Source organism: Mastacembelus armatus, chromosome 15 (genome assembly GCF_900324485.2).
Source record: "Mastacembelus armatus chromosome 15, fMasArm1.2, whole genome shotgun sequence".
Taxonomy (NCBI): Eukaryota; Metazoa; Chordata; class Actinopteri; order Synbranchiformes; family Mastacembelidae; genus Mastacembelus; species Mastacembelus armatus.
This window is the reverse complement of record NC_046647.1, coordinates 421,701-436,293: the sequence shown is the minus strand read 5'-3', so window position 1 is coordinate 436,293 and position 14,593 is coordinate 421,701. Positions and strand designations below refer to the sequence as shown.

At 39.9% G+C, this 14,593-nt stretch overlaps 1 protein-coding gene across 2 annotated transcripts in view; it reads left to right on the top strand.

Moving 5' to 3' along the window:
* Positions 1–10,315, top strand: part of ttc27 (tetratricopeptide repeat domain 27) — a 97,990-nt gene extending 87,675 nt beyond the window's left edge. Inside the window, exons 17-20 of one of the 2 annotated variants that reach the window (XM_026309100.1) lie at positions 7,088–7,285; positions 7,737–7,848; positions 9,553–9,650; positions 10,041–10,315. In XM_026309100.1, coding sequence (XP_026164885.1) covers positions 7,088–7,285; positions 7,737–7,848; positions 9,553–9,650; positions 10,041–10,160 — 528 coding nt within the window. In that variant the 3' untranslated portion in view covers positions 10,161–10,315. Of the gene's footprint in view, positions 1–7,087; positions 7,286–7,736; positions 7,921–7,960; positions 8,067–9,552; positions 9,651–10,040 lie in introns of those variants that run through there. The other variant, XM_033325560.1, reaches the window with a different exon arrangement.
* Positions 10,316–14,593: the final 4,278 nt, after the last annotated feature.

Sequence of the window (14,593 nt, the reverse complement as noted above, 5' to 3'; positions counted from 1 at the left end):
GACCTTAAACTTTGTAATGATATCAGCAGTCATCACAGGAGCACCATGCTGCTTGGAGTTAGTCTTATATTGTTTACATTGACCAAGCAAGACAATTATTTTCTTCATTATCTTCTTGGACAGTTGTCTTTTTCTTTCTCTTGTCCTCAGCCCAGTGAGGTAACTAGGGTCAAAAAATCCATCCATCCATTATCTATACCTACTTATTCCTAACCAGGGTCACAGGGATCTGCTGGAGCCGATCCCAACTCTCTTTGGGTGAAAGGCAGGTGTACACCCTGGACAGGTGGGTCAAAAATATTTGTAGAAAAAGAGTCTGGCTTTTTTCACAGCTTCTGCAGATAAGCATGCCAAAATGGCTTTTCAGTTCAACTTTCTCAGGAATAACCATAGACAGTATAAAGTGTCTATGTGTGTGTCTCAGAGATAGATGAGAGGTAAAATAGCTGATTTGCTCTCTAGTCATAAATTACAAGTGAAGTCTTGTCAAAAGATATAGTTTGTGCTTTCCTATAATGCTAATTAATCATCTTCATTGTGGTCACATATGCTGAGCTGTTTACAGCAACTGAAGGAAAAGTCTTTTTTTTTTTTTTTTATTGAACTTTTTTTTCAAAGCAAGGAGACAAAGACAACTAAGCCAGACACAAAAACACAGTAAATAAAATATTTATTACAACTTTTTTAATCCCGTTTTGATACCAGTCTGTAGCCCTCCAAACACCTGACCTTACGTCAGACAATCAACATGTCCTTTAACACCATATTATCTTTTATTAGCGCTGAAGCTTTCTCAGGGGACAAGTGTAATAAGTTTCATGAGGGCATACCCTTTAAAGTGGCAGACTCAGTGCTAAGGTAAATAGAATCGGAGTGAGTGAGATTTTAGGAGTGAAAACAAGATCAAGTCTGCTACTCGTTTTATGTACACCAGAATAGAAAGTGAATTCTTTGTCATTATGGTGAAGTGCCCGCCAGATGTCAACCAGATCAGATCAGGTATCTGAGAGAGCTTTGGCCCTTTTAGACATTGTCGTCTTATTGAGTGAGATTTATCCATCATGAAGAGAAATAGCAGTTAAAATTTCCAGCTATCACTGAATTGTTACAAACCAATTCAGAAAAAGAGGAAAATGCATGAGAAAAGAAATAAATTGTCTGTACTGGTGGAAAATAAATATTAGGAAATGACACTGGCTGGCCATACAGGGTGCCCTTTTTATTATATATCTACCACTAATATATATATAATAGATATAATAGATAGATAATAGATAATAGATAATAGATATATATCTATCACTAATAGATTGGACTTCCATCGGAGGCAAATGTTAATGTATTACGATGGCAACACCTCAACTCTAGCTCTGCTATTAAAAGTAAAACACCTGCCCAACCCAGGGTGACAGGTGTGTATCCATGGTCTTTTTTTAGAAAACTTTTTTTTTTCCTCTTTTTATAGGGTTGTGTATACCTCCCACATTCCAGCTACAAACTTTTATTGCAGAAGTGTCACTGGCCATTTTGTATTAGAAGTCAACATTGATTCAGGTCTCCCTAAAACTAACATAAAACACTTTTGATAAACAAAAAATTAATGACAAAAGAAAAATAAAACCCAGCTTTGCTAACAATTAACACAGAACTATTTACAAGGAATGTGAGAGAGAATACAGGTACACAGAGGGGTCAGACTAGTGACTATTTTGCCCAGCAGGGGGTGCAAGCTAACTTCCCTATTTAAAACAGGCCTATTCTTAGATAGATAGATAGATAGATAGATAGATAGATAGATAGATAGATAGATAGATAGATACTTTATTCATCCTCCATGGGGAAAATTCAGAAATAGTGATGCCAGAAAACAAAATAATAACAAAAATACTTTTTGTGCTTACCAAAACTAGTATTAGCCAAAGCACAGCTTACATTCTAGGTCAAGATAAGCTTGGTATACAAAGATGACTGTGATGACAAGGGAATCCATCAGTTAGCGGGAGTCACAGAGGGTCACCTGTCAGGTTGTAGCATTTTATCCAAGTAAATGGCTAAATCTTTGAGATGTTTAAATAATTTGTCCTCTCCATTATGCTTAATCCTGAGGATGGCTGAGTACATCATAGTGCCATACTTTAGATGGCATAGCCCTGGCCTCCAGCACTACTGTGAAAAACCTTGGAGTTATTTTTGAGCAGGACATGTCCTTTCACCGCCTTCTTTCACTTGCGCAATATTGCCAAAAATAGGAGCATCCTGTCTCAAAATGTTGCAGATTAGTCCATGCATTTGTTACTTCAAGGCTAGATTACTGTAACTCATTACTATAAGGATGTCCCAGTATCTCCATAAAAAGCCTCCAGTTAATCCAGAATGCTGCAGCCAGAGTCCTGACAGGAACTAGCAAGATATACTGGTCCATTGTGGTGAAGAAGGAGTGATGCCGAAAGGTGAAGCTCTCTATTTACCACTCAATCTATGTTCCGACTCTCACCTATGGTCATGACTGAATGGACAAGATCTCGGATACAAGCAGCTGAAATGAGCTTCTTTCGCAAGGGTGGCCCTGCGCTCCCTTAGAGATAGGGTGAAGAGCTCGGTCACCCCGGAGGAGCTAGTGCTGTCCTTGTTTCCCTTCCTCTCCTCTCATCTCCTCTTCTTGTTTCCTCTACTCTCATATCCCCTCCTTGTTTCCCCTCCTCTCATCTCCCTCATTGTTTACCCTCCTCTTCTCTCATCTCCTCTCCTTGTTTCATCTACTCTCATCTCCTCTCTTTGTTTCGTCTACTCTACTCTCCTCTCATCTCCTCCCCTTGTTTCCCGTCCTCTTCTCTCCTTGTTTCCTCTACTCTCATCTCCTCTCCTTTTTCCCGCTCCTCTCCTCTCCTTCCCTTCCTTCCTTCCCCTCCTTGCTGTGGAAACCCAATAAAACATTTCTGGGGAGACGAAAGATGTCACTGCACAGTCACTTCTATAAAAGGTGCTGATTTGTTTGCTACTGAAAATAGATTTCATTAATATTTCAAATTTGGGCTTTGGGGAAGAGGTTAATTTCTTAGTTTAGTGTTTCACAGCAAAGATTAATTTCTCTCTTAAAAATCCTTATTCTTGGAAATGGTTCATGATTAACTCACCATACAGTGGTAGCTGTTCAAAGTGTCACTCTGCCACAGTCACTGACCACTTTGGCCACTTGTCACTGTTTTTCATTTGATTCGAGGCTTGTCGCAGCTGATTGTCTGAATAATCCTCAAGTGTGTCAACACAATTATTTTACTGGAAGACTTGAAAATCGTTTAGTGCATAGCCAGTTTTAGAATCTGAATTAAAGACAAAACCCCATAGTCAGGGTTTGCTGTAAACTGTGTTAATTGTGTGTAGATCTTGTGTCAGTTTGGAAAATGCTGAGGACAAGAGAAAGCAAAGACAACTGTCCAAGAAGAACATGTTCACTCTGTAAAAACTGACTTTCCTGTTGAAGGATCAGCTATTTTGGCAGAAAAAAAAATGTTGGCTGGAAACATTTATTGACATGTCTATCGCATGAGGCTGCAGGTTGAGGAGGATCTTGATCCCCTTTAGTTTGCCTATGAGAAACACATGGGAGTGGAAGATGATGTACTTTACATGCTGCATCACGTATATGCCTATCTGGATGTGCCTAGTTCGTATGCGAGGATTACGGTCTTCGACTTCTCAAGTGCTTTCAACACTATACAGCCTCCCATACTGAGAGACAAGCTTCTATGTATGGGGGTGGCCACCTCACTGACGTCATGGATTACAGACTATTTGACATCCAGACTGCAGTATGGCAGGCTGGGGAGATGTGTTTCTGGGACACTGGAATGCAGCACTGGGGTTCCACAGGGGACTGCTCTTGCTCCTTCTCTGTTCAGTCATCACATCAGACTTTAGTTATAACTCAGAGTCTTGCCACATACAGAAGTATTCTGATGATACAGCTGTTGTGGCATGTGTGTGCGATGGACATGAGGGGGGGTACAGGGACCTAGGCCTTCACTGACTGGAGCAAGAAGAACTATCTTCTCTTGAACACCTCCAAGACTAAGGAGCGGGTGGTGGATTTTAGGAAATCAAAACCACTATGCCCGTCAGTCTGCATTGATGGACAGGAGATAGTGAGTGTGCAGACCTTCAAGTACCTGGGGGTGGCACTGGATGAAAAACTGGAGTGGTCTGCCAATGTGGATACAGTGTACAGAAAAGGGCAGAGCCACCTCTTCTTCTTCAAACAACTTGGTTCCTTGTGTCTGCAGTGACATGCTGTGCATGTTAACTGGTAAATGGCCTTATACTTGTATACGCTTTTCTACACTCAAGTGTACTAAATGCGCTTTTACACTGTTTGTCCATTCACCCATGTTCTACCACACTGTCATGGCAAGTACACTGTTCTATGCTGTTGTCTGTTGGAAGAGTTGCATTATGGACAGGAACTGTAGGCGCCTGGACAAACTTTTGAAAAAGACTAGTTCTGTGCTAGGTTAAGGCAGCTGCCCACCACTGTGTTGGCACATGGAATAGATGTAAATAAAGATGGAATCATTTTCTTAAATTTATTAACAGCATAGTCAGATAAACATCTGCTGTAGTGGAATTTTCTTCCAAACGCTGCATGATCATCTTAAATTCAAAAGTTATTAAAGAATTATCTGACAAAATAGGATTTTGGGGAGAAACTATTAAATGTTCAATTTCAATGCCATAGGTCAGCATAAGATCAAGGGTGTGATTGAAACAGTGGGTGGGTTTATTAACATTATGAGGGAAACCAATTGAATCTAATATAGAGTTAAATGCAGTGCTGAGACTATTATTTTCAACTTCTACATGAATGTTAAAATCTCCCACAATGACTTTATCTGAACTAAGCACTAAATCAGACAGGAAGTCTGGAAATTCAGTTAAAAACTGAAAAGTTTAATAATAAGTTGGATGAAAGTTTAATAATAAGTTTGAGTGGAAGATTGCAGCTACTCCTCCACCTCGACCTGTGCTTCGAGGAACATGAAAATTTTTATGACTGAGGGGGGTTGAGTCATTCAGACTGACATATTCATCCTGCTGTAGCCAGGTTTCAGTAAGACAGAGTAAGTCAATTTGGTGATCAGTTATCAAATCATTTACTAACAGAGATTTAGACGAAAGAGACCTAATATTTAATAATCCACATCTGACCGTTCTGTTTTTCTGTTCGATAAGAGGAGTGGTCTTAATTTTTATTAGGTTTTTAGAAATAATTCCTCTTCTGTTAAACATCAGATTTATTTGATTTATATGTTCGAGGGGCAGACACAGTCTCTATGTAGTTTGATGGGGGTGACGGCTCTAAGGAAACTGCAGAGGCGTTTTAGACTGAGTCTCTGCGTCCCGGTTCCCACTCTGGATTGATAAACTCGGCCATATTTCTTGAGATGAGAGCCGCACCATTCAAAGTGGGATGGATGCCGTCTCTCACTATAAAACTGCTAACAGACCCTGAGCCTGAGCTCCACACATGCTTATGGGGCTAAGCTAGCTGGCTTTTGTTCAAAGGTGCGGAGCCGCGCTTCCAAATCAGTGATCCTCGCCTCCAAAGCAAGCAGAACCTACTTATTACAAGTATCATTATCGTAGTGATGGGCAAGTGAAGCCTCATGAAGCACTGAGGCTTTCCTGACAATTGTGCCGAAAAAGATTCAAAGCTTCGAGACTTCAGTGACGGTGACATCTAGTGGACAACTGAAGCAATAGCAACCTCTAAAGAGCACGAATGAAGCACTGGCACTGTTACAATCCCATGACAGCAATAAAAGTTCAGAACTCTTGAAATCAAAATGATCCCAAACTTTAGAACGCCGCTTATTGGTGGGACTCGCCGTGAAACTTGCCAAAATACTCTCACTCTCACTCTCCAAATCCTGAAGCAGAATGATGCATCTTATATAGCTGGTATGGCACCAAACCAGATACTCCACCTATCTGTATCTGGTTTTACTCTTATTGAGCTGTAGGCTATTCTGCTGATATCACAGTCCTGGATCACACATCTGTATTCATCCTCCTTTCCATCAGTGATGCATCTCACAATAGCTGAGTAATCAGTAGATAACTCTGCTGGGTTGTAGGTGAAGTCTGACTGTAAGGAATTGGTGTGGCTATGGGTTTTCTCTCTCTCCTGCCGACACACAGACACCATGAGTCCTGTCCACTTTGTTTATTTCTTTATATTTTATAATAGTTCAGTTTAGAGCATCTTGCAGGATGTCTAACATGATATTGCAGAGTAAGAGAAATTGTAAATAAGAGATCTCAGCTGGAATTCAGCTCCGGAGGCCAGTAATGTTTGCCAAGCAAAAAGGTGTGGGAGAGGGTTATTAAAGAGTGATGGGGTGAGAAGATGTGTTACTCAGCTGTCTACTTACAGTAATCCTCACACCATCACCATAAAGTTTTTATAAAACGTGAAACCATATTTTCTGTAGACACAGTTCCTTTCCACCCTTCTGCTTCTTTATTGATATCCTTGACAGTACAGCAAATATTAAAGAAAGTAAAGAATTCTTACCCATGACATCACCTTTCCTGAAATGTTTTAGGCACTTAAAATACACAGACTATGCTTTTAATAGAAATTAAATATATAATTTATAAATTGCCTCATACCAACTGCAGTGAATGTTACCAAACTTAAATCTAATCAGTATCTGCAGCACTTCCCTTTACCCTTAAACCAGCAGCAGTTCTCTGTGGTTTGACCTGCACACAGTTTCTCCTGGTACTTTTCAGCACCTTGGGGAAGCTGCTGCAGTTCTTCTGTACATTCAGACTGTCCCAGTGTTTCTGTCTCTTCATATGATCCCAGGGCTGCAGGGCTTCTGTTTCTTCTTGAACTCCAGTGTGTTCTTTATGGACTTGTCCTGCACAATGAACCTGGGATCAATGTGGCACCCAATGCTGTTGTTTGATAAGAATCTAAAACATCTGAAGTGCCTAAAACATCTTCACAGTACTGTATGTCAACATAAATGCCAATTTTATGTTTTATTTCTTGCATGTATAATTTTATTTTTCCCCATGGAAGATTCTGAAGATCCTGGTAAGAGCTGTTGTTGAAAACCTGAGTGACAGCCAGGGTGAGCAGGCAGTAACCCTTCAATCCAAGCTGAAGGAGCTCCTGGGTCGGGTCAGTTGCCGCCACAGCAGTGACTCAGAGGTATGGCAGCAGTATGCTTTGCTGTACGGTGGTGGCCGTAGCTCCAGCCCAGAGGACAACGAAAAGGTTGGTACCACAATCAGCATCACTTTTGCCATAGCTCACACATGTTCTACATAACTAAGCAAGCATAGTTATACAAAGTTAATACAGAGCTGCAAGTGGACATTAAACATATGCACCATGATCATTTCTCATAGTCTTTTTTTGTGACATAATATGATTTTACAGTGTATTTGATGACACCTTTAACAAAAGACTAAACACTACAACTAACACAGTTGTAGATGAGAAAAGTTTCCTACTATTATTGTGTGAAGTATGTTAATAAAATATGACCTGCAATGAATTCATTTGATAAATCATCAGAATAAATCATGTTGTTTCACCATGATACTTTAGTAATACTACAATCATAGTTATGAGTTAAAGAGGGGAAAAAGCAAAAGAAAAAAGCCATAACTAAATTTGATTTCTGTGTATGTTGCTAAAACAATGGGCAATGTGGATTTTTAAGGCACTACAGTTCTTATCCAAGGGCCTTCGCTGTGAAGTTCAGGCTGGTGGCTGGGAAAAAGAACCTGGCTTATTCAAGGAGGTGATGAAAACAGCCATTTATGTTGGAGAAGGTGAGACAACACCAATGCCACACAAACATTGGTATTGTTTTATTTCAGGGTGACTTCATGCTTCATCTTTTAATAAACAAACAGTCTTCTTTTTGCTGTGATTAAACTGTTTACAAACAGTCTTCTTTTTGCTGTGATTAAACTGTTTAGGAATGTTTCAACTTTCTGACTGTACAGTACTAAGTTCTTTCTGATACAGGAAAAGGAGACAACGGTCCTGACACAATTAAAGCTAAAGCAAAAGTAAAACTGAAAACAGCACTCTTACCACAGTAACTTGTTTACTATTAAATCAGTTGCATGTCTTTCTCTCTCAGCTCCCCATCAGTAAAAAAGTTTGCAGAAGCATATATAGTATAGCAGCCGGCAGCAAGACTAAGAGTGACTGACAGACTGGAAGGGAGCACAGTAAGGTAGCAGGGCCAGGCTCAATTCGTGGCAGCGAGTAGTGACATCTGTAATGGCATTTCTGGGTGCCACTGCAGATGCCAGAAGTGCCACTAGAGAGACCACGGCACTTCAAGAGCTGCCATGGCATTTCAAAAACTCCCACTGCTGATGGCACAGCATTTCACAAGCTGCCACTGCAGCTGCCACTGCATTTCAAGAGCTGCCACAGCAGCTGCCACAGCATTTCAAGAGCTGCCACTGCAGATGGCATGTCATTTCAAGCGCTCCCACTGTAGATGGCATGGCATTTCAAAAACTCCCACTGCAGATGGCACGGCATTTCAAGAGCTGCCACGACATTTTAAGAGGTGCCACTGCAGCTGCCACGGCACTTTGCCAATAGTTAGCGACACCCAGTGCTCTTTGAAATGTCCATATGTCTATATGTCAGCTCTGATGGTACTCCATTTGTCTGTATATAACACCAAAATAGCTACTGCTGTAATTAAGGTGCCAGACCAGTTGACATGCCACTGAGCTGCCACAAAAGCCGTTGGTGTATTGTTTTTACAGTGCCGACAGCTTCACTGTACAAAGTGAGATAATCTTTGATATATGCTGGTCACAAGATGTTTTTTAGACTCATGATTGCAATAGCCCACATAAAAACACCAGGGAATAATAATCATAGGCTATAGGCTTATACACAAATTAGTCCTGTCGTAACTGAAGTTATATAAAGATAAACATTCATAACTTAACAACACATAACAGAAAATACAGAAACTAAGTGTAGACTAAAAATTCAAATATAATAAATAATTATACTTTCATATGGAAAACACTGAAGAAGAAACATAAGTTATTGCATTTAATTCATGTATTGACTGCTGAGAAGACAAGAAAAGCGCAGCCTAGTCTACTTTGTCCTAGCGTATATAAAAATGTACTGTGTGGGGGGGGGCTTGTAGTATATGCAATTATTTACATTTTAATTTTGGAAAATACAATGGATTTTGGTGGTCCTGTGATGGACTGGTGACCTGTCCAGGGTGTACCCCTGCCTTTCACCCAAAGAGAGCTGGGATAGGCTCCAGCAGATCCCTTTGACCCTAACTAGGAATAACCAGGTATAGATAATAGATGGATGGACAATGGATTTTGAAGTATAGTCCTACAAGGTTTTTTATACATGAAGTAGAACTATTTGTAAGTAGTTACATACACATTACAATTTCAGTAATAAACTAAAGAATAAAAGTAATAAAAATAAGACTAATTAGAAGTTTAAATCTTTTTTCTGAATCTGTTAAGTGACCATCAGCTGCAGTAAGAAGGCTAATCCAGCAGAAGCTCTTCAGATGCTATCCTCCACCCGCCTTAGTCTCAAGAGTCTGGCCACCAAAGCTAAGGTACAGTCCTCTGTAAACATCACTGCACTGCATGACTCATAGGAAACTCAACCAGTTTCATACAGTCATTACTGTACTGCTTGTTTGACATCACTCCAGCACTGCTGTGCTGGAGTGATGTCAAACAAATTTTGTCCACCAGAGAGCACAAACAGGTTTACTTTTCACGGGTCAAATGTCTCACTCAGTTCTTTAAAAGCAAAAAGCTTTTTCTATTCATAACAAAATCTATTTTATTCTTTTGTGCTAAATAATGAATTTGAATATATAGTTATTAGCTTTATTTACATTTTTAAAACTCCTCTGTATGAATAAAAATAACAACAGTAAGCATTTTAAGTCATTATTTATCATTACTTAACCTTTTTCCTCTGCATTATTTCCCTTCAGCAAATGCACACAGATGTGACCACAGGTCAGATCCACAGAGACCTGCAGGATGGCGTTGCTACTCTGGAACAGCTTGTCACAGAGCTGCAGGAGCTGAGTGCAAAGCTGCGTGACCAATAAAGGCCAGTGAAGGTTCCGTAATAGTCCCTGATAAAGACTAATCAGAGACAGTCTACGCTTATTGTGTAACCCTTATGTTTTATACTTCTGTATCCACAATAGATTGTAAACCATGACCATGAGACATGACACAGTAAAATATTTAAAATCTTGAATGCTTGTTTCATTGTGTTACATGGGGGAAACTGTGAAAACAAACATAATTCATCAGAGGATGAGGAAAATTGGTGTCAGATTTTAGGTGTTTTACCTGGCTATGGTATAGACAGTGAGCTCTTTTCTTCAGTCTGAGGCTGAATCCTACTGTTTTCATGCATTGGCTAAGGACTCAAACCTGTGGCCACTCATTGGACCACATTGTCTATGTATCTTTTGGCAAAATTTTCATGTGTGTGCATTTAGGAGCACCCACTTTTTAAAGAGACAAGGACCTGGCTGCAGTCAAAGATGGTGGGTAGTTGTCAACCTCGAGCAGAAGTGGTCAACATTGTCTGAAAGGTGTGTTGGGATTAACATCAGTGCTAACCTAAAAACTAACCATAAACATGGTGAAGTTAAACTGCAAAAATCATCTACTTGCAGGAGGAAATACTCAAATCCTCCGTACTTTACTTTATTTATTTCGTAAAAGTAAAAATACTACAGTGTAAACATAGAGAAGTAAAAGTCTGCATTTAGCAGTAAGTACAAGTGTTAGGACCTAAATATAGTTTAGTTTTACTCATTGTAGTCAGCACATTACACATTGATGTGTGAAATATTGATTAGAATTACTGGCGCTTTGTGTCATTCACTTTAGTGTTGCAGCTGGTAAAGTGGAGCTAATGTTTAAAACCTCTTTCTGCAAAGTCATTTATAAAATAAATGCACAAAAAAAGTTTACTCTGAAATGCAAAGTATGAAATAGAAAATAGAAGTAGTCATAATTGTATTTAAGTACAGTTCTTGAGTAATTTCCTTTGTCTGGTTTTAATAGCGTTGATGCAGTTGGAATTGCATTAGACCAGTTCTTACTTCACTTCCATTGTGATGATGGTTGTTACTATCCCTCCGCTGTAGCTCAGCAAGACATAAATAAGAATATGGAAGGATTGCGGAAGGAAGAAATCTCTTAAATCCCACTATAGAGAGGAAGTTCTCATGGGTGCTTATTGTTAGAAGACTAAAAATGTACTTTCATCCTATCTTTAACAAAGGTTCAACGCTATTGTGACATTCTAGAGCTGTAAAGAACATCAAGTGAGGAAACACGGTATAATAAAAAAAAAATTGACCAGTTTAGCTGCATCCGTGCTGTTCCCATTTTATTAGGCAAAGTATATGCAAAACACGTAGTAACCACGTCCCTTAGTCCCTCCCCTCTACGTCAAAACTGTTACAGAAATCTGGAACTGACAACCAGTAACTGCAGCTAAAAACACTGTCAACATTAATGAAAAAGTCACTAACACATCAGAATCCAAAACACTATAAAATGAAATAGATAATTTTCTGTGAAGGTTTATTCAGTATTAATACTTGAATATCAAATGTTATTTTTAGTGCCAAAAATTAAAGTCACTGTTCTGCCAGCAAAAGTCTTATTCTTAAGACAGCCTTGCTAAATGTGTTTTTCAAGTTATAACTCATATATGTATTGTATGATACATGTCAGCCAAGAAATGATATGACTATGCATAAACTTTCATGCAAGTGCATGTTATCAGATCATACATAAAAAGCATAAAAATAGACCCAACACCAAAGCTAAGCTGTGATGGTTGCTAAATTTGAATTTGTTATAAATACATCTTAATAAAACTGGTTTTACTGAAGTGAAAGAAACCAGTCAGAGATATGCAACAGAGGGGTTGTTCATAACGTTGCATTCTGCAATCTCACCCCTACGTGCTGTTAAATCTTTCATATTTTACACATTGCACATTTAGTGTGATATGGTGAATTTGTTATTGCTTATCCACACATAAAGCAGTTACGCAGCAGCATTATTCATTTGGAATGGTGTCCACATAGTGAGTTCAATCTGTCTGGTCTCAACCAACTCCTCAGAAAATATCTGGTTCTTTAGCTGCTAAATGCTTCACAGTGTTCAACATCAAGTCTTTAAATGTGTTTTCCAGGTGTTTGCTGCTGCGCTGGTAGTGTACAGTGGGTTTTTTTAGTGCATCCAAAATAGGTATTCCCACTTCTAGTTGTTAGAAATATCCCCAAACCCAATTACAACTGTGTGGCTGATGTGAACTGTTTGTCCCACATGTCCCACACTCAGAACTTTATGATGTAAAAGCAGAATCAGCCCCAGTTCCATAACCTTCCCTGCCGATGAGGTAGCCATTTAGAGTTTTGTTTTCTAACTTTGTGTGCTCTGTGTTGTACAAAAGATGGTAAGTGCACACGCACACACACACACAAATGCACTTCATCCTGCTGTCCCGCAGTGAGTGCAAGAAGGATCCCACCATCTTCCCTCCAATTTGTTTTCTCACTCAGCAGGAATGTGACCTTAATACTTTAATACTGCTTAGGGTTTTTATCTCCCTTGTCTTTTTTTACTATAATGGAGCCCATGTTTTATTTTGCTGCAAAAAAACACACAGCAAAAGTAAAGCCCATTGTAGTCAAGTGAGAAGTATGGAAAGGACATGTTTGTTTTACATGAAGCCTGTTTATGAAAACTAGTGTTCATGGATGATACGGATGATATGGGAGAGATTGGAATGCAACAACAATGTGGAAAGTACAGGTACTGCATGTAGAACAGATATTAATACTGGTTGGTATTTTTAATCTTACTGTGGTTACATGGTACTAAATCTCCAGCCTCACATACCAGTTATGAAATAAACATGGCAAACAATAATTATCCATTTCAGGGTTTGTCATTCACATATCACTATATTATTTTCACAGACAAAGGCCCAGTCTACAGTGGTGTTGTGATGTTAAAGTTGTTATGTAAAGAGGAATTAAGTTGTGCTGTTTTAAGACAGGCTGTTTTGTGGGTTGCCCATGGTTGTAAATTGCTCCATGCAATGAGTATGGTAATCTCCTCGTGTCTTCCATACATCTGCGCATGCTAATGCAACATGGTGTCAGAAGCAAAAGAACAGGAAATGTAGACAGACGAATTAAGCCTGTGTAGTTTTCAATTCAATTCAGTTTTTCAATTCAATTTTATTTGTATAGCGCCAAATCACAATACAAATCATCTCAAGGCACTTTACAAAAACTAAAACTAAAAACCCAACAATTCCCTTATGAGCAAGCACTTGGCGACAGTGGAGAGGAAAAAACTCCCTTTAACGGAAGAAAAAAACCTCCAGCAGAACCGGGCTCAGTTTGGGCGGCCATCTGCTTCGACCGGTTGGGGTGAGTGGATAGAGCAGAGAGAAAAGAACAGCAACAATAAACAACAAATAGACACTGCAAGTTGGTGGGGCCAGTAACTGCACATCAGCGATAAACAGCTCCAGGACCAGGGACACCTGCAGAAGGTACAGAGAGAGAGAGAGAGGGAGGGAGAGAGCACAAACTAGGGGAGAGAGAGAGCACAAGGTTAGTAACATTCAATGGTGGAATATACATGAGGTCGGAGAGAAGGGGGAGGGGGGGGCGGGTAGGGTAGGGGAGCTCAGTGCACCAATGGTCCTCGGGCAGTCTAGGCCTATAGCAGCATAACTAACTAAGGGATGGTTCAGGGTTGCCTGAAGCCAGCCCTAACTATATGCTTTGTCAAAGAGGAAGGTTTTAAGTCTAGCCTTAAAAGTACAGAGAGTGTCTGCCTCCTGAACCCAGGCTGAGAGCTGGTTCCACAGGAGAGGAGCTTGATAGCTAAAGGCTCTGCCTCCCATTCTGCTTTTGAGAACTCTGGGAACCACAAGTAGGCCTGCACTCTGAGAGCGAAGTGGTCTATTGGGATAATATGGTACTATGAGGTCTTTAAGGTATGAAGGAGCTTGATTATGAAGGGATTTGTATGTGAGAAGAAGGATTTTAAATTCTATTCTATATTTTACAGGGAGCCAATGAAGAGAAGCCAATATAGGAGAAATATGATCTCTCTTGCTAGTTCCTGTCAGGACTCTGGCTGCGGCATTCTGGATTAATTGGAGGCTTTTTATTAAGATATTAGGACATCCAGATAGTAATGAGTTACAGTAATCTAGCCTTGAGGAAACAAATGCATGGACTAGTTTTTCTGCATCATTTTGAGACAGGATGTTCCTAATTTTGGAAATGTTGCGCAGGTGAAAGAATGCAGTTCTAGGGTGTATGTGGGTCATTCAGTATGATTTTTATCTAAGTACGACTTCAAGCAACCATGGGCAGCAGCGGAATCTAGCGATGTTGTTATTAGGGGCGGATGCGGCGGTGGGCGCGTCGGCGGAAACAGTGACAACGCACATGCGTCGTGTGACCTAGGTATGTGTGCC